General features: G+C 30.1%; 1 protein-coding gene across 1 annotated transcript in view; it reads right to left on the bottom strand.

Moving 5' to 3' along the window:
* LOC111641913 (WD repeat-containing protein 5) overlaps window positions 1–19459 on the bottom strand; it is a 94476-nt gene that overhangs the window by 50820 nt on the left and 24197 nt on the right. The window contains exons 4-7 of the mRNA XM_023388163.1: window positions 17644–17717; window positions 6084–6173; window positions 5919–6008; window positions 3398–3481 (exon numbers count right to left, since the gene is read on the bottom strand). Coding sequence (XP_023243931.1) covers window positions 3398–3481; window positions 5919–6008; window positions 6084–6173; window positions 17644–17717 — 338 coding nt within the window. The remainder of the gene's footprint in view (window positions 1–3397; window positions 3482–5918; window positions 6009–6083; window positions 6174–17643; window positions 17718–19459) is intronic.

Raw genomic sequence — 19459 nt, 5'->3', positions numbered from 1 at the left:
CGTATGTTTGCGAACAATTATTTTCAACCATGAAATTAATCAAAAATGACCACCGATCAAGACTGAGTGATGCACGATTAGAAAGCTGCGTACGTGTAGCTACCTCATCAATTCCGGCTGATATTGATCAGCTTGTATCGAAAAAACAGTGCCAAATTTCTCATTAAAAATTTCAAGTAAATTCGTTTTTCTGTTCTTTTCTTGTTTGTTTTTATTTTGCATTAAAATTTGTATATGAAATCTTTACTTTTTTTAAATTTTATATTTTTTTATTGTAATGTTTATTATAAATAAAGTTTTGTAAATTATTAATAAGTGTTACTTTATGTGCGGCCCGCCAAAAAATTTTAAAATTTAAATTGGCCCGTTAATTAAAAAGGTTGCTCACCCGATTTAGAGACATTTAAATGCAGTCACAGATGCCTGAAATTGTTAAAGAACTAGGATTTTCTCATATGATAAGGAATGTTCCAGGAATATACAAATGACAGCAAAAAACAAGCATCAGACAAAACTGAAAGGCACCCAGTCTTGAATTATCCTGGGCTCCAACAGTTGGCTCACATTGTATGGTCCCAGACATTATCTCAAATTGCTTTCCATTTGGACGCAGAGTCCAGCCAGACATCAATTTATAGTCTATGTAATGTACATTTCATTATTTCAGTTTCAGGAGTCAGAGATCAATGAGCATGTCACTGCATGGCATTAAGCTCAATACTTTACTAAGCTAAAGAATATTAAAATCAGACTATTGAGACTTTTGATGATTGACAATGATTAAATTAAGATGCATTGCTCCAGACTAAACTTTATTCTGCTGGTAGGATTGACACTGTATCTGCAGTCATCCCCATAAAACCATGATTCTGCATGTCAGGTCAAAACAAGACAAGATGGTTGGCCTTGAAGTGTCTTCACATGGGTATTTTTGGGACATTTGGTATGTACCAATAACTCAATACATCTCTTAACTGAACGACCAACTATTTATGTCCATCCTGCATCCCTGTGAAACTAATATCTATAAACAAGTACTCAATGCACAGGAGCCAATCAGCTAAACAACATAATTTCAGCTGGCTTGGCAAATTCATTGTAGCAATCTAGAAGCCCTGATTTAAATACCATTGAAAATCTTTGAGGATACTGTAATGAACAGCGTTAGGCCTGTAATCCATCACCAGAAAACATGAACAAATTAGAGATAATTGTGGAAGAAGCATGGATCATCATACCTGTGGAACACTTTTGAAAGCTTGGTATGTTATGAGGCATGGACTCAACATCTAGGCCAGAGGGGACCAACACATTACTGTGTAACTCATCCCTAATTCAATGGCACTTCATTGTTATATGGATATATAACAAATTTGATTGATTTAATTTGATGCAAATTTTGAAAAAGCATTCAAATATCTTTATGATTACATTTAAAATACTGTTTAAAATAATCTGTTCCAAAATATTGAAAATATTGATAATTTACATGATCAAAATAGAGAATCAAATGGATTCCCTTAGAAAAAAGTGTTACACATCAAACAAAAGCACCATTGATAGTAAAAATAGTTTTTGAGATTTACTCATAGGAAAAAGAATTGTGTACATTAATTTTATTCAGATGCTACAGAGCATTTAAAAATTTTTGGGATGATTTACTCTAAACACTACTAGTGCAATCTAGTGGTCATTGCTAATATGTACCAGAAGCATTTAGCAATTAAACAGTAAGTTAAAACTATTCTAATTTTATATTAAATACTGTTATGCCCAATACATTGACATTCAAATGAAGCCAATTCAAGTAAATTTATCAAGACAAACAAAACAGGATGTCCATCATTATGGCATAATTAAACAAAGCAATACATGAAGAAGCCAGAATGCCCTTTTGTTCATTAAAGATGTCTCCGTAGGCATTTAGACATACATCCCACTTGGGAAGATGACAGATACTGTTCACAAAGAATGATATTGGTTGGTCCCTGAACCATTCAGTGACTGCTTCCTTAACTTCTGTATTAGTTAAAGCATGTCCTTTAAGAGCATTTTTTAAAGGTCCAATGAAATGAAAACTACATGGTGACAGATCGGGGGCTAGGGTGGTGCAGAATCTCCCAATCTTCTTGTGCTAAAGCATCCTGCACAGCATTCATGTAATTAATTTAATATTTAATTTAATAATTTTTATTTATATATTTATTTATTTAATTTTGATGCACGACAATGCTTGACTGTATGTTGCAGTCAAGCATTGTTGTGCATCAAAATCACATCACATGATAGCAGGCCTGGCCACTTATTCTTTATGCAGCTTGTCCAATGTTGGATTATAGCAGTTGGCATTTATGCTCATGTGATGGTCTTTAAAGTCCACAGCAAAGCCCATGCAATGTCAAAAAAATGCAGTCATAACATTACAGGCAGAGGACTGACTTGAAATTGTGTGTTGGTGAGCCAGGGTATTCCATTGCATGCTCATTTGTCTACTGGATGGCTCAAAGTGGTGGCACCATGTTTCAACCTTGGATGGATTCCAAATAACTCTGTCAAAGTAGTGAAAACATGGCCAAAAACAAAAACTTGTGAAACAACTGAACTTCTTCCCACAGGTTCATTGATGTATGTTTATCGTGCCATATGTGACATCATTTCCCCTTGCACTGGACCACATGACAAGGCATGATTGGGCTTCATTTAATCAATCTTAATATATAATTAATTTGTATCTTTATGCATTATAAGTACTACTGAAATTCCCCATTATAAAAATTTCTAACTACGAAAACATAAATGAAAAATAAATGAATAAAATTTTATTACTATATATTCTGATTTCATCAATTCAAGAAAGTAGTTTTGTAAGTATCAACCCATACAAACAATACAATCTAAAATATCTGATAATGGGAAAAAACTTTAGAAACTTTAGTAATAATCTAGTTATAAAATTTGTATAATTCAATATTGTATATTTTAGTTTTAACAAAAAATTCAATATCAAAATAATTTTTTAACTCAGATGAAAAATAAATATCATCTGAAATCTATAACGCCAGGAATACTTCTGTATTCTTTTTTTTTTTTTGTATATATTTCATAATAAATATTGTAAACTATATTTTCCTATATTAACTCCTATTACATATACATTAACCTATTTGAAAACAATTATACAAACTACAAATTAGTACTTAATAATAATTACTATTAAATAAATTTAATCTCAGTTGTGTAATTAATGTCTATTTAATAGTCTTTTTAAAAATTAATATCGCTTAAACAATAAAGTATTTTTCTTCTATTTTTATAATTAAAATTATAAAAGTAAGATTTTTATTGCTAAAATAATTACTTGAAATGACTATTCAAGAAATTAACAGAAAATACATACAGCTGAAACAGGATCTGAATGAGCTGGCAAAGTTTTCAAGCATTTTCCAGTCTTCACATCCCATATTCTAACACTTTCATCAAACTAAAAATTAAATTAATTTAACATTTATGTAGAAGTTAAAAAAATTTGTTTGTTGTTTCATGATAATTTTAAAAAATTATTCAAATGGAACAGACTAAGACTAACAAATGAATTTGCTTTAAAATGTTTTTGTGAATTACTGCAAAGATGACTTGTTAATTATGATGATTGCTTCTTCTTCCTATTTTAAGTATGTTATAGACGAGAGAAAGAGAAAAAAACCACCTTCATTTAAGGACTTGTTACATCAAGGAAAATGAATGCACAAAAACTAGAGGATGATAATCATTTTTCAGGTATTTATTGTAATAAATCTTAAGTTTTTCAGGATTTCAGACTACTAACATATAGATTTGTTACAATAAATATCTGAAAAACGATTATCATCCTCTAGTTTTTTGTGCATTAATTTTCCTTGATTTAACAAGATCTTAAATGAAGTACTGTTCTTGTGAATGTTTAGAAAACTTAATATTTTTTAAGCTTTTCGCTATTTCATTCAATATCTGACAAATCAGGGTTAAAAATTAAAAATATCTGCTAATTGTCCAGCAGATAAATCAGACTTTTGGTCATTTGGTGTGATAAACCCTTATGTAAGATAACCTTTGTAGTTTGTTATATTGTAGTGTTTGATTTATATAACATTAAAACAAAAACCATATAGAGAGTTTGGTTATTTGAGCCTACCATTGCCACATTTATCACAATACTCAGATGGTAAAAAATGGCCCAGTTCAAGTAGAAAGGAGTTTAAAACTTATTTTAAATTTTTCAGATAAAGTTAACATTAAAAAATATTATAAGAAACTGTACTATTTGCAGCTGAATATCAAACAGTAATCTGTCAACATATCAAATTTCAATAAAGGAAAAAATAAGGTCCGAATATTTAAACTCAGCACCCATGAAAAACCACTTAAAATCATATTTTGTGCAGGCTGATAACCTTGTATTATGCAATTTTCATATTTGGCAACACATTGTATTAACTATGTGAGATGTATGTTCTTGTAAATATTATAGAAAAGTTATTGGGCTGAAATTTGAAAGAATTGTAAGTCTATAAATTCTGACTGTCGTCTGTTCTTTCTTAATCTCAATAAAGGGGTTGGACAGATTAAAGTCAATAACAGATGTAGAAAGCTTAGGAGACCAGATTAACTATATAGGAACTTCCGTTCCAAACCGGAAGTTCCTATATAGTTAATCTTTATATACTTTACTTCAATTCAAAATCCCCCCGAATGGCATTAGATAGATGATCAACATGACTATTGCTAACAGGAAAAGTATGACACACAGGGGCAAGACCACCACTAAAAGAATTAAGATCATTGTGACAAAAAGTTGTAACATAATTATGACAACGTCAGAGTAAATAATCGCTTGTTAGAATTAGTTGGATTTATTAGGTTACAGCAACACAACATACAAGCAATCTGCAGAGGGGGATGCATCCAAGAAGACTTATGTAAACATGGCCCCAATTTAAGTGTTACTAATGCAAAGAAAACCCAGAAAACTCCACATGGCCAACCTATTGACCATGCTTAAACCCATAACCAACTACCAGCGTTTGGTGGTTTGATCCACTCTGTTACCAGAGGGTACTTATTGGGTTACAATTTGAAAAAATTGTAGACTTATAAATTCACACTGTCATCCATCCATTCGTCACCATCCTTCCTTAATCTTGAGAATGGAGTTAGATAGATGAAAGTCAAAACTAGATGTAGATGTGGAAATTGTGAGAGAAAGACCAGATTAACTATTATACATAAACTTATACATAAACTTATACTTAAGAAGACTTATACATAAACTTCCGATTTGTACCATAAGTCATGTTATTTCAATTCAAAAATTGTTATCAGACTTTGCAATCCTGTGTAAAGCTACCCTACTATCAGAATAAATGAGATAGTGTAAGTAGTGTCTTTTGTCCTTCATGTGCCTAATGTCAATTAAGCTCATATAAATATACATAAATAGCACACCAGACAACTTTGCAAATACAGTTAATTAGTACAAATAAAATTTTGGTAGCCTGAGACAACTGGAAATTTTAAACAATGCAAATGATTATTTTATCCTAAAAATAATGATTAAGATTTACATTTGAAGCCTGCAAATGATAGATCAGATTGCAAATTAATAATGCTAATAGAGCTATATAAAAAAAAACTGTACGAGTCTTGAAAATATTTATAGATATTTACATATCATTTAGCAAAACAATGTTATTGATAAATATTGATTATTTGATACACTGTCATAAAATTATGAAATAAAAGTAATATAAAAAAACTTATTTTGAGATAATTTTAGTATCTCCAAATCAATCCTGATAGAAAACAAAGAATAACATTTATTATTTTGAAAAATAAAATAAGATAAATTTAGTTACAAAATTTACAAAATAATGTTTACTTACAGATCCAGACACAATAAGATTTGATTGAGGATTGAAGTTACAACAAAATACATAATTGCTATGACCTTTCAGTGTTTTCAAACATCTTGCCTATAAAAATAATAATTCACACTGTAGTTTATTAATTATATTATTTTTAACAAAGTTCTAAAAAAATGCACTTACTGAACTGACTTCCCATATTTTTAAAGTTTTGTCATCTGAAGCACTGACCAACAACCTGCTATCACTTGACCATGCAACATCAGATATACCCTATAAAATAAATTAACATTCAGATAAAATTATTTAAAATGATAAAACCAAACTTAAAAATTAATCTTTCAGTAATAATTTAAGAAAAATCTTTTTAATGTTAGCAATAAAAAAAATTTTCAATTATTTCCATACATCTAAAAACATATTTTTACAGATCAACTTTCTTAATCTTAAACTACCTGTTCATGATCACAACCCTCATTTTTATATAGTTTTGGTTTAACAGTGAAAAAAAGCACGCGCATACTTTATTTTACATGACAGTGTTAAACTGAAGCATTATTTTAAAATCTTCAGTATTTTAATTTTATCAATGAATACTTAATAGTTAACATAGCCTAATCATTATGGCATTTTAATCACGTCATTGTTACTTTCAACTGAGAAAAGATTCTCCATTTTATATTACATTACTTTTTTATGATTACAGTAAAGTCAAAAATATACACTGAGTGTGGCATTAACAGTTTATTTTCACTAGCACTTTCAATAAATTTATGTTCATCTTCAGATGAATGAAATTAAAAATAGAAATTGTGTTTTATTTTTAAATTCCATTTGCGTTATGATGATGATAAGTTTGTTGAAAGCGCTAGTAAAAACAAACTGTCACGCCACACTCAGTGTATATTTTCTTTGTTTTTGTATGATATTTGGCACAAGGTTCAAGTTGTATCATGTTCACCGTAACCATTGAACTTACCTGTTAAATTAAATAGACAGTCTTGTCTCAATAAAATTTATCAATCAACATCCTGTGGTAAAAAATCTGATCTAAGAAGTTAATGAAGTAATGTAAAATTTTAACTAAAGAAAAAAGTTTAATAAAAAGAAATGAACCAAGGAAGTTCTCATGCTATTCATCTCAATGTAACTGAAAATTAAAATTGAAATCCATATAAATATTAAAACACAATCTACCATGTAAGTCAAAAGGTGTGTATTTTATAATATGAAGTTTTTATAGTAGTACAGTAGAACGTCGTTTATCCGAAAGAATTCCAGTCATCAAATTTAAATTTTCACTAGTGCTGTGGTGCTGTAATCTTTGGCTATATCTTGGACTACTCCAATATTATTTTTGATGATGTGTGTGTTTTAGCTGGCAGCACTGGCACTTTTGTGTGGTGTTTCTCTGAGGACTGTGTGTAATGCTGAATCGAACGTTTTTGATACTAGATTAACTTCTAAAGTATAATTTTTTTGTTTTTATATTTTTCAATATATCTATTTTGTTTGTAAAAAATAAAGAAATAATTTTTAATGATACAATAGCCACGATTATTATTTTAAAAAGTTTACATTAGGCTTAACATCGACGAAAATTGCACGCAAAGCGACACGCAACGGAGAAAAATTTCAACATGGGATAGGTTAATATATTTTTTTGTACAAAATCGGGTATCCGAAAAATAAGTTATCCGAACAACCTCAGTCCCCAATTGATTCAGATAAACGATGCTCTACTGTATTGCAGATATAAAAATATTGTTTCAACATACAGTAATACCTTGACTTACGCTACCCCGACTTACACGATTTGCAAATCTCATCGATTAGTCTTGTTTGAGCGCCACGCAACTCTTGATTACTTACTCTCGCCACACTATTGTTCAGCTTACATGTTCGGATGTGTCGCGCGGAATCGACACATAGTTACAATTTATTTTGTGTTATTTATTTCCGTGTTTGCTATATCTACAGAGACTTGAGAGACTATGTAGTAATTTCTTGTAACCATGAACGAATCAAAAGACGAGATAAGATTAATGAGAACATTTATTAGCTTACATACATCTGACTTGGATTTTACACAAATTGCAAAATTATACCCCGACTTACGCGAATTCGACTTAGGTGGTTATCACTCGGTCCCACCTATCGTGTAAGTTCAGGGTATCACTGTATTAATAAATACGATCACTCTTTTTTGTTTCTATAATTGCTTAATTCAAAAAATTACTACTACTTCCTTACACGTGTAATTTTGAAATGGATGAATCTATTAATAATTATCTAAATATTTTTTAATTCTCTCTGTGCATTCACTTGTTTATGCTCAATTGTGAATATGTAGAGAGGATATATAACAAGAAATACTACTTTAACCCTAAACTGATTCTAAGATGTTCGATGTATTAATTTATATTTGAATTTTCAAAAATATGTATCATAGTTTTTGCTTTGTAAGATGCACTTTTTTGTAAGCAAAATTTATAGGGCCCATCCTAATTTTCAGATAAGTCAAATGCATCTTATACCGTAAAGAATTGTTTTTTGGGAGGGGGAAAAAATCAATGTAAAAAATGTGATGAATACAATACAATGGCGCATCTTATAAGTTGAAAAATAAGTGGTCTAACTGCCATATATACTGCATTTTTTAAGTTGATTTTTATTTGTTTTAAGGATAGTCAGAATAGATCTTATTTAAAATTGCTTATCCAAATGACAAATGTAAAAGCAATATATTTGCTGCCTATTTCAAGAATATGAAAAGATTTTGTTGTAATGTTAATAATCAACTATATAATAATTAGCAGATTTGTGTACCCTGGATTAGCCAATTCTTTTGTTTTGCTGCACTTGAAATATATAAATAAAATATAAACTTATTATTATTCTGAGACTCAGGTACAACACTCCGTATGGTACAATTTTAGAAAATATTGTTGATATAATTATAAATGAAAATCAGAGTAACAGTTAATAAATCATTTTTTAAAAAAATGGCAATTTTGTAATTGTCTAACTCACAATTTCTATGATTTCTGTAAATAAAAAGATCCAAAATAGTTAAATTACATTGCCTTGCAAATTTAAAGGTAAGTTTATAAATTTCCTAGGATTTCTTAAGTGAATGGTTCCAGACCATAAAATGCATTTCCACTATAATATTTATCATTTCCAAATTAAATTTTTTTATGTAAATGATTCTTCCATGTACAGTTAACTGCTTTGTGATGACTCCCACACACAAGCTGTAATAGACAAATACTTATTCTGTGCATTGCAGAAGGATTTCACACACTTTCAAAGAAATGAGTTTCAAATGAAACATCTTTTACATGACAGTTTAATGCAGACAGCACTCAGTAGACTCAAAGCAGAACATTCACAAGCACTAGCAGTAAATTCGCTCAATGTTAGCTCATCCATAGTTCATATGCTTTACAAGTCTCTGGGAAGTGATGCTAATGTTTCCAAACCTACAAGGAATCATCCCAAGCTACAACAGCAGATAAAGACTAATATCTGTGCCTAACCACTCTACAACAATTCCATATTACATTCCCTCAATCATGTGCAGAAGACTTCATGAAATGTCCTTTACAGCCTAGCAAACCTGTACAATGAATATCCTTCTCAACACAGGAGTTTAATCATAAACTGGTCAAGAGAACAAGTTAACTGAACTGAAGATCAATGATGCACTGTATTCTACAGACAAGTCCAAATTTACTCTGAGACATGACATTAGATGTACAGTGATTTGGATAGTAGTGGTATTTAGTACAAGGTGTCATCTTTCAAACATAAGGTTGGGATTGACTCTTGCAGTGAAGGCAAAACTATGGTATGGACAGAAGTATCCTCAAGCAGTCATACTGATCTCTATGTGGTTTCAGCAGGTTTTATAACATCTTGGAAATACAGAGATAAGATCTTCATAGTCCAATTGTCAGATCACATGCCTATATAGTATGCAAAAGTTTCATTTTATAGGACAAGACAACTCCATAGAGCAGTGGTTCTCAACCTGTGGGTCGCGACCCCTTTGGGGTCGGATGATCCTTTCACAGGGGTCGCCTAAGACCATCCAAAAACACATATTTCCAGTAGTCTTAGGAACCAAGACACCGCTCCTTGAATTTTGATCTGGATTTCAACGTTTGGTACTAAATAAGTCACCAAAAGTCATCGGAACTCACTGTATGATTCATTGGCAAATATTAGCAATGAGACGCTGCCACAAGAGTTATAAGAAGTAATGAAAAGCGTCATAAGTTCTGTTAATTTTGTAAAGGCGAGCACTTTAAACAGTCAACTGCTTTCGCAATTGTGCAATGAGTTGGATCCACTGAACAATGCTCTGCTATTTTGCACTGAAGTGAGATGGTTGTCGAGAAAAAAATTTAAAAACGTGTTTTTGACCTTTGTGATGAACTCAAAACATTTTTTAATCAGAAAGCAAGACTGCAGTTTGAAGCACTTTTCAGCAATAAAAATAAACTGCAAAAAATAGCTTACTAGCATAGTGAGGGGGCAAGGGGTTATATCATGCCCCGGGCACCACTCTCAGAGGGCGCCAAATGGTCTCCAATACAAACAAGATTTGTTTCTGGAGAGGTGAGGGGGCATCAATAAAGTGTTGTGGCCGAAGCACCATTTATGTTCACTACACCACTGAAATAGCTTAGTTGGTTGCAGTGGCGTAGTGTGGGTGTCAGCAGCCCGGGGCAGAGGAAAATTTTGCCACCCCCTTATTTAGGTATCTCAATTTAAAAGACTAAAATTCAGTTTCATCACAGAATAAGTAATGAAAAATTCCGTGCTCATTTCAATCGGTCCGAATCGTAGGTGCGATGAAAATATGAAATAAAATGGTTCAAATTTTTACAAGATATTATTATTTATTGTGAAATTTTGTTGCCCCTGCTGCCCCCACTACACTATGCCACTGCTTGGTTGACATCTTTGCCATCTTGAATGAGTTAAATTTATCACTGCAAAAACCAAATGCAAAATATCTCAATCTGTCTGAAAAGATCCGATCATTCCAAACGAAACTTCAGCTTTGGCAAAAAAAATTGAATGAAAATAAAATTTACATGTTACCTACCTTATCTGCTTTCTTTGAGGAACATGGCATTGAACCAGACAAAAGGATTACGATGATAATTTCTGTGAGAGAACACTTGTACATGCTTACAGATGAAATTTCATCGTAATTTCCAAATCTTCCTGACACCTCATTTGCACTTGCCAGAAGCCCATTCACGATTAAAGTTGAAGATGTTCCTGAGACAGTACAAGGAGTTCATTGAACTTATTAACAGCGACGCAGAGAGAACTGATTTCTCTACAATGCTAGTTACAAAATTCTGGATCAAGTGTTTGCAGTCATATCCTGTTCTGTCTGAGACTGTGTTGTTGTTGGAAATGGAAGAAGGCGCATATCTTTGTAAAACAGGATTTTCCAGCTTGTTGGTTTCAAGTATAAATACAGAAGTAGACTTGTTGTGGAAGATGATCTTTGTTGTGCTCTTACAAAGACTTCCCTGAGAATTTTTGATCTGGTGAGAAGAAGCAATCTCAACCTTCGCACTAATGTTGGCTTTTACACAATCTGTTGCAAAATGTAGCAATGTAGTTTACTGTTGTTATATTAAGACTGTTACCCATGCTACACCATGACATCATGCTACATCAAGACAAAATTTCATTTATTTATAATTAGAAATAAATATTTCACAATATATAATTATATATTGTTTTTGTGAATAATCACTATGCTTTAATTATGTTCAATTTGTAACAATGAAAATACATCCTGTATATCAGATATTTACATTACGATTCATAACAGTAGCAAAATTACAGTTATGAAGTAGGAATGAAAATAATTTTATGGTTGGGGTCACCACAACATTAGAAACTGTATTAAAGGGTTGTGGGATTAAGAAGGTTGAGAACCACTGTCATAGAGCCTAGTACTTGGAAGAAAATGCATTAACCCAGTGTTTTCCAATCTGTGGGGTACAAAAGTATTGCAAGGAGGATGTGCAACTTTTACCAAATTATCATTTTTTAATACAAAGTCATATTGATGTTGAAAAAATGAATCAGCAAAACAGTTATGCCTAATTCACATCCCTCGTCCAAACAACTCGGATATGACTGCTAAAAATTCATCCACACTCTTGCTGAAACATCTCAACAAGAGTTGAGCCCCAGCAAACAATATAAGTTACTTTATTTAGTAAGGTATTTTTTGTAGGCCATTAAACAGATTATAAGGACATTATTTATAAAATTAAACTGTTATGAAAATTGAGGGGCACAACAAGTTTTTTGGAAAAAAAGGAGGTACAGAGATATAAAAAGTTTGGAACCACTGCATTAATGTTTTATGGAGGATTAATGGAGATAACACTTCCATCAGCCTCTTTCATTTCCAACAAATATGTATAGCTCTGCCAGCATCATTGTCTTCTGTATCAAATCATCTTGTTTACATGCGGAATGATCACATTGTGTCCTGTACAGAAGTGAGAAAAGTACAATTAAGAAGTTAGTAACGTGACAAAATTTTTTGAACTGTGCTGTGTAACAATTTGTCATAGATTCAAAGCAGCAGCCTGTAATCGGCACCATCAAATTTGAAGGCTTTTTAGCACAGTCCACAGACTTTACATACTGTGATTTCCTGCTCATACATCAATTAATATTTTAATAAGTTTTTATTGTAAGTGTAAATAATTATACATTTTATGACATCACACTTCCATAAATACCAAAAAAAAATCCATAAATTCAAGTAAAAGGAAATTATCTATTAAAATATTTCCTTTTAATTTTACAAATATTTTGATAAAAATTTTTAACCATTTGTTATTAATTTTACTTATTAACTAAATATATTTGTCTATTATATTACTACCATTACATAAAAAGAATTTGAAACTAAAAAATTTTTTTTGTTATTTTACTTAAATTATTTATGCATTTTATACATTTAGTTAATAATATTTTAAGTTATCTTTGTGTTCACTGAGTTATTCAAATAATCAACATATAAAATGCACATTGAATAATTTAAAATAACACCTGTTAATAATAATTTTAATTCTTGTTACTATTCATTCATCTTTTATGCATTAATTAAGTAAACAACAAAACAGCAGAATGATTCAATATAAATTTGAAAAATTGTATGAAAATAAAATCTTCGAAACAAATTCAAAAAACTTCTAATTAATAAAACCCAGTAAAAAAATTACTTAACCAGTCTGGAGAGTTGTGATATGGACAGGAAGACTTTCTTCATCTGTCCATATATATATACACATATATGTTATATTTTTTGTGGAATTTTTAAAATAATTGTCACCCAGGCTGTTTTTATTAATATACAGTAATACCCCGAACTTACGCGATAGGTGGGACCGAGTGATGACCGCGTAAGTCAAATTCGTGTAAGTTGGGGTATAATTTCCCAATTTGTGTAAAATCCAAGTCGGATGTATGTAAGCTAATAAATGTTCTCGTTAATCTTATCTCGTCTTTTGATTCGTTCACAGTTACAAGAAATCACCACAGAGTCTCTCAAGTCTCCATAGGTATAATAACAAACACAGAAATAAACAACACAAAATAAATTGTAGCTATGTGTCAATTCCGTGAGACACGTCCGAACATGTAAGCTGAACAATAGTGTGAGGGGAGTGAATAATCAAGAGTTGTGTGGTGCTCAAACAAAAGATGAATCGACAAGATTTGAAAATCGCGTAACTCCGTGTTCTTGTAAGTCGGGGTAGCGTAAGTTGAGGTATTACTGTATATAAGTATGATTTAGCCATCTCTGAAAGAAATTTTTATCTTACATGTTTTACAAATTGAGACAGATAAGAGATTACAATTAAAGGTTGACTCTTCTGTAAGACTTTTGTTCCCAAAGAATCAGAATTATATAGAAACAAGATTAACATTTTAAGATTTTGATAGTTAATTTAATTGTTCACAATAACTTATTTTTTAATTTAAAATCAAAAAATTAAACTTTAAGGTTATATCATATGCAATAGAAGTAAACACAAATTATCTGCATTTATACATTGCTCATGCACACATATATAAAAATTTTTATTATGTATATAAATTGCTGATTTTACATAAAATCAATAGCAACAAAATCAACAATTAACACAACTAATAAATCAAAAATAAATTCACTTAAATCAAGAAACATAACACATCAGTATAAAAAGAAAATATTGTAATTAGTATAAAAAGAAAATATTGTAAATATTATTGTAATTCAAACCATAAGTTGCCTTGGGTATGGTCTGTAAGAGTTGACATTCTGCTCATCACAATGTGTACTTTGAAACTTGTGATCTGTTAGTTTCAAATTAGAACTTGAGTCAGACTGCCATATTGGGACCCATACTAGACCGATGTTCATCACATCCCAGATTTGATCACAGTGGTAGAGTGATTTCTAACTGCTTTTGTTATCCAACCAGTGTATATATTCTGCGGACAAATTTTGGCCTAGGAATATGCACTCTATATATATTATTAGCATATATTCCTGGGCCAAAATTTGTTGGCAGATAGACACTGCTTAGTGCCCAAGGAATGGAATTTTAAATGACTCAATTTCATCTTCAATTTCAAAATTATAAAATAATATAATAGTAACATTTATTTAACAATCGAAGTAAGTCATATTTAACAATCATTTATTAAAAGCTCTTGGCAAATTATCTTTACTTTAAAATTACAATTACTATATAAAATGATTGTAATTTTTCAAAATCCTCAATTTCACAATGAAATCTCAACACAAACATGTTTTTGCTGTGATGGTATTGAGGTGTCAGTGTTGAGATAATATGATTACAATTAAAGCGTGGGGGTTTTTTGGTGACTGATCTAAGCCTAAGCAGATAACATGTATGTACTGATCAAACAATGACTATTTTATCCAAGAAAATAAGACTTATTTTGGAAAAATCATGATTCAGTGACAAGGTTAGTAAGAGTAACTGATTCTGCTTTTACATTTTATAAGGATTTTTATACAAACATTTAACAATTTACTTTAATATGTGGTTTACATAATTCCCAATAAAATCACTTTCATTTCAAATAATTATTTCTAATTCACTTTCATTTCCATTCAAGCAAAAATATAGTTGTCTGTGTTAAGCATGTATTTTCATACACTGATAATAATGGTTTAAAACCTAAAAAATTAAAAACATAGCAAATATTGCCAAACAATAACAATTTATTGAAACATTATTCAACAAATAAAAACAATGTTAATGCTATAATTTCTTCTTTAAAAAATTTAATTCCTAACAGACAAACTATTATGAAAACCTCATCATTGACCTATACCAGGATTTCCAACTTTTCTCCTGTAATGACCACTTTTAAGAAAAGTAGCTTTTGCATTAAACCATTATGTATATAGATATATAATTTTTTAATACATTTTTTTTATACTTGAAAAATTCATTCTCAAAATGTTTCAACTTGTAAATGACTGGATTTACTAAGTAATTAAATAATATTAAAATACTATATTGTATATGCCTGTATGATATATACAAAATTTGCTCATCATCCCCTTTTCAAACTCTCATTGACCCCCATTGGGTAACTGACCTATACAAAAATGCCCATAAATTGGAAGAAAAGTTTAAAATGATTTTGATGTGTGAGCTATATACACGAATGTACTTATGTATGAAATTAAAATTATGTGAAGAGTGCATCTTTAAAAATATTTAATGTATACAAAAAACCAACCATTCAGTTATTCAAATATGAATGCCAATACATAAAATAGAAAGATTTTTGTTTTACTTACTGTCTCTTTCCACAATTTTGTTAGAATTCAATTTTACAAAATAAAACAGAACATTCAAAATAAATTACATATTATTGGGTTAGCCAATAAGTGCATGCAGTTTATTGCTGATAGCTAATTAAAGTTAGCTCTGAAAAGCAATTAGTAGTTTTAACCTTGAAAACACATTGTTTTACAACTGATATTTCACTGACACTTGTCAAAAATAAACACAAACAACTAATCATTTGGCTTTGTCAATATTTAAAAGATGAGTGAACAAAAATGTGTATTATCAACACATTATGTTTTTCATTTTAAAATCAAAAACACAGTGCAAACCTGCAGAAAAATGTGGTGGTTACAGTAAAGATGCCATGAAAGAACATGTGTGGTTTGCAAGATTTCATTCAAGATGCACCACAATCAGAGGTTAGCCAGCTGAGGTTGACAGTGATCAAATAAAAGAATTAGTCGACAGTAATCCATGCCATATGATGAGAGATACAATTGCAGATATTTTTCAAATATTAAAATAGTGTGTGGAAAATCATCTGCATCAACTTGGATACACTAGCAAGCCTGATGTTTGGGTTCAACACAAACTTAGTGAAGTGAAGCTAATCACATCACTCACATTTCCATCAGCAATTTGTTCAAAAATACATGAGGTAAGTGATCCATTTCTGAAGTAAATGGTGATGAGGAATGAAAAGTGAGTTATTTACACCAACATCAATCACAAAAGATCATGGGGGAAATGCAGCAAACAGCCACAAACCACTTCAAAAGCTGGACTTCATCCAAGCAATGTCATGCTCTTGATTTGGAGAGACTGGAAAGGTGTTTTGTTTTATGAACTGCTTCCAGAAAACAAAACAAAAACAATTCCTACTTAAAAGTGTGACCAGCTAGACAAATTAAATGCAGCAATTCAGGAAAAGCATCCAGAATTGGTGAATTGCAAGGGTGTCATCTTCAACCATGATAACTGCCCACATATTATTGTAAACCTGGCAAAAATTGTTGGGAGCTTGGATGGGATATCATACCTCAAGCCTCCAAATTCACCTGACCCTGTCCCTTCTGATTACCACTTGTTTTGCTCCCTTCAAAATTCTTTAAAAACAAAACAGTGCTACGTTTCCAATGACATAAAACAGTACATGAAACATTGTTTTTTTGAGGGGAGACGAAAAACTGACAAAAAGTTACTCAATAAAAATGGTGAATATATTATTAAATAAAATTATTTTCTGAAGTAAAATGACTTATTTTCACCCAAAAAAACATGGATTGGCCAACCCAACAGTTCATTATGGGTATATACTTATTAATCTTAAAACTCACTAAGAATTATCTTGTATCACAAAATTCAATGTAAACTAAACAATGGCAATAAAATACCGATAATGCCACAAACAAAAACACACAATGAGAGCAGAGTAACCATGTACTTGCACTTTTATTTTACTAGTGGAACTAACTTTTCATTCACTTCAAAGTAATTTGTAATACCAGGATTTGAATATTGCAATTGGTACTAAACATTTGATAATCTGAAACTCAATTTTTATTTGTTACTTAGACATTATGCAGTGTAATAAATTCAAACATTAGGCATTCCTTCATCTTTTATTTTAATTCAGTTGACTAAACTAAAAGATGAAGGAATGCCAAGTGTTCAAATTTATTAAACTGTATATTTTTTTTTGTATACAAAAAAAAAGATGTCTAAAGAACATCATCTTTTTTGGAAACAAAGTTTGGATTAAAAAGCTATAAGAAGCATTGCTGGCTTCATTAAAATTATATTTATAAAAGAATCATTTCAACAGAAATATTATAAGAAAGAAAAATGTTTAAAGATGAATACTTTACCAGTTTATGTCCAGAAATAGTTTTTTCAAATTTTCCATCATAGGCACCCCATATCTTGATTAATTTGTCAGCAGCTGAAATACAAAATACATATAACATAAATAACATTGAATTTTAAGCAAGAAGAAAATTGTTAACGAAACTTTTTAACCTTTTAATACTCCTTTTGTTGAGTCAAGTGTTGAACAGAATTCTTTTCTCACTCTATTGCTTGATACACAGATTGGACAGAGGATTTATCAAGGCAAACAGAGGATTAATTGTGGTTTCTGTTCATTGAAAAAAATTTTGGAACTGAAAATACATGGCTATCTTAAGGTCGATTACGATAATTTTTTGCAGATTACATTTCCTATTATAATCCTCATTTATTTATACAGTGAAATTTGTTTTATTTTGTTATAACGGAACTAATAAATCGAAAGATCTTAAACTAAAAGCAACTAATGTATGAATTCAGGGCTACAGTTAAACTGTACTGCTCTAAAATTTCTGTAGGAAAAAGAAATCTATATACATGCTGTCAACAATTTGTAGTTTTATAAAAATAACCACAAGAAAGAAAATTTTATGATGATAATTCTAAAGTCACATGTAACGAAAAACTGTTGTCATCAATAAAACAATTAGAAAAATACAAATAATTATCAATTTTTATAAATGTAAAAAGGTAATCATAGAAATGTTTCATGAACTTTTATATTTATCTGCAATCTGATAAATAAACAAGAAATATGCTAACCATCAACAAAGTGTCAAATTAAAAAAAAAAAATGTTTAAAAATAGTCAGTGAAAACTTTTTAAAATCAAGTTAAGATTATATGTATGCATATATAAAATTAAGGATTAAGTTTTATATATATATAAACCATTAAAAAACATTTATAAAGTACATAAGATTTCTTAAGTATATCAGAAACAAAAATATCAGCGTGGATTCACCTCAAATCTATTTGATATTATTGCCTGAATATATTTGCTTAAATTTCAGACAAGAATTTTGTATATTTACAAACACATTGTTATAGATAAAAAAGGAGTATAAACATGCAAAGGAAAGTAGCATTATTTATATGAGGATTCTGTCATAAATAAGGTGACTGGAAAGATTTGAAAACAAAATGGGAGATTGCGGAAGAGAAAAAAAATAATCACACTTTACTACATTGTTATATTAAAAGCTCATTTTTATATTTATTATTATTATTTTACTATGCCAATTACAAATTACTGCAAATTATATAGCACATTAATAAGAATATATATTTTATATTGTTAAGGAATCATTTTTGTTTTTACTAATAAGCTAATTCTTGGAAATTTGTTTTAATTTTAATTGGCCAACTTAAGAAAATTTTAAAGTTGTAAACAATCCATTTTTATAGTAACATTTTGGATAACTGATGATTACCTTAGTATTGATTGTTGAATGTTTTCTACTATCCGTAATTCTATTAACGACTAAAAATGTTTTTCCAATGCTATACTTGTTCAAGAAAGCATATATTCAGAACATGTTATAAAAGGATACATACATGATATAAAAAAGTAACTTTTAGATCAAATGTCACAAGATTACATTAATTTTTATAGTAAAATCATTTACAAATGTAAAAAATTATTATTAGGTTTAATCCAAATTAATTCAACTAAATGTGGTATATTCAAATACAAGAAATGAGAATTATTTGACTGCAAAAAGTTCTTGTTCTCACAAATTCATGTTTAGTATTCAAACACTGCTTGGATCTGATCCTTATCGGCTCACATGACAGCAAACAAGCCAATTTAAGTACCAACAACCAGACTCATTCT

Source organism: Centruroides sculpturatus, unplaced genomic scaffold (genome assembly GCF_000671375.1).
Source record: "Centruroides sculpturatus isolate CEXI.00-Female unplaced genomic scaffold, Cexi_2.0 scaffold1282, whole genome shotgun sequence".
NCBI classification, from domain to species: Eukaryota; Metazoa; Arthropoda; class Arachnida; order Scorpiones; family Buthidae; genus Centruroides; species Centruroides sculpturatus.
The sequence above is the reverse complement of the archived record's forward strand: the minus strand, read 5'-3'. Positions and strand labels throughout refer to the sequence as shown.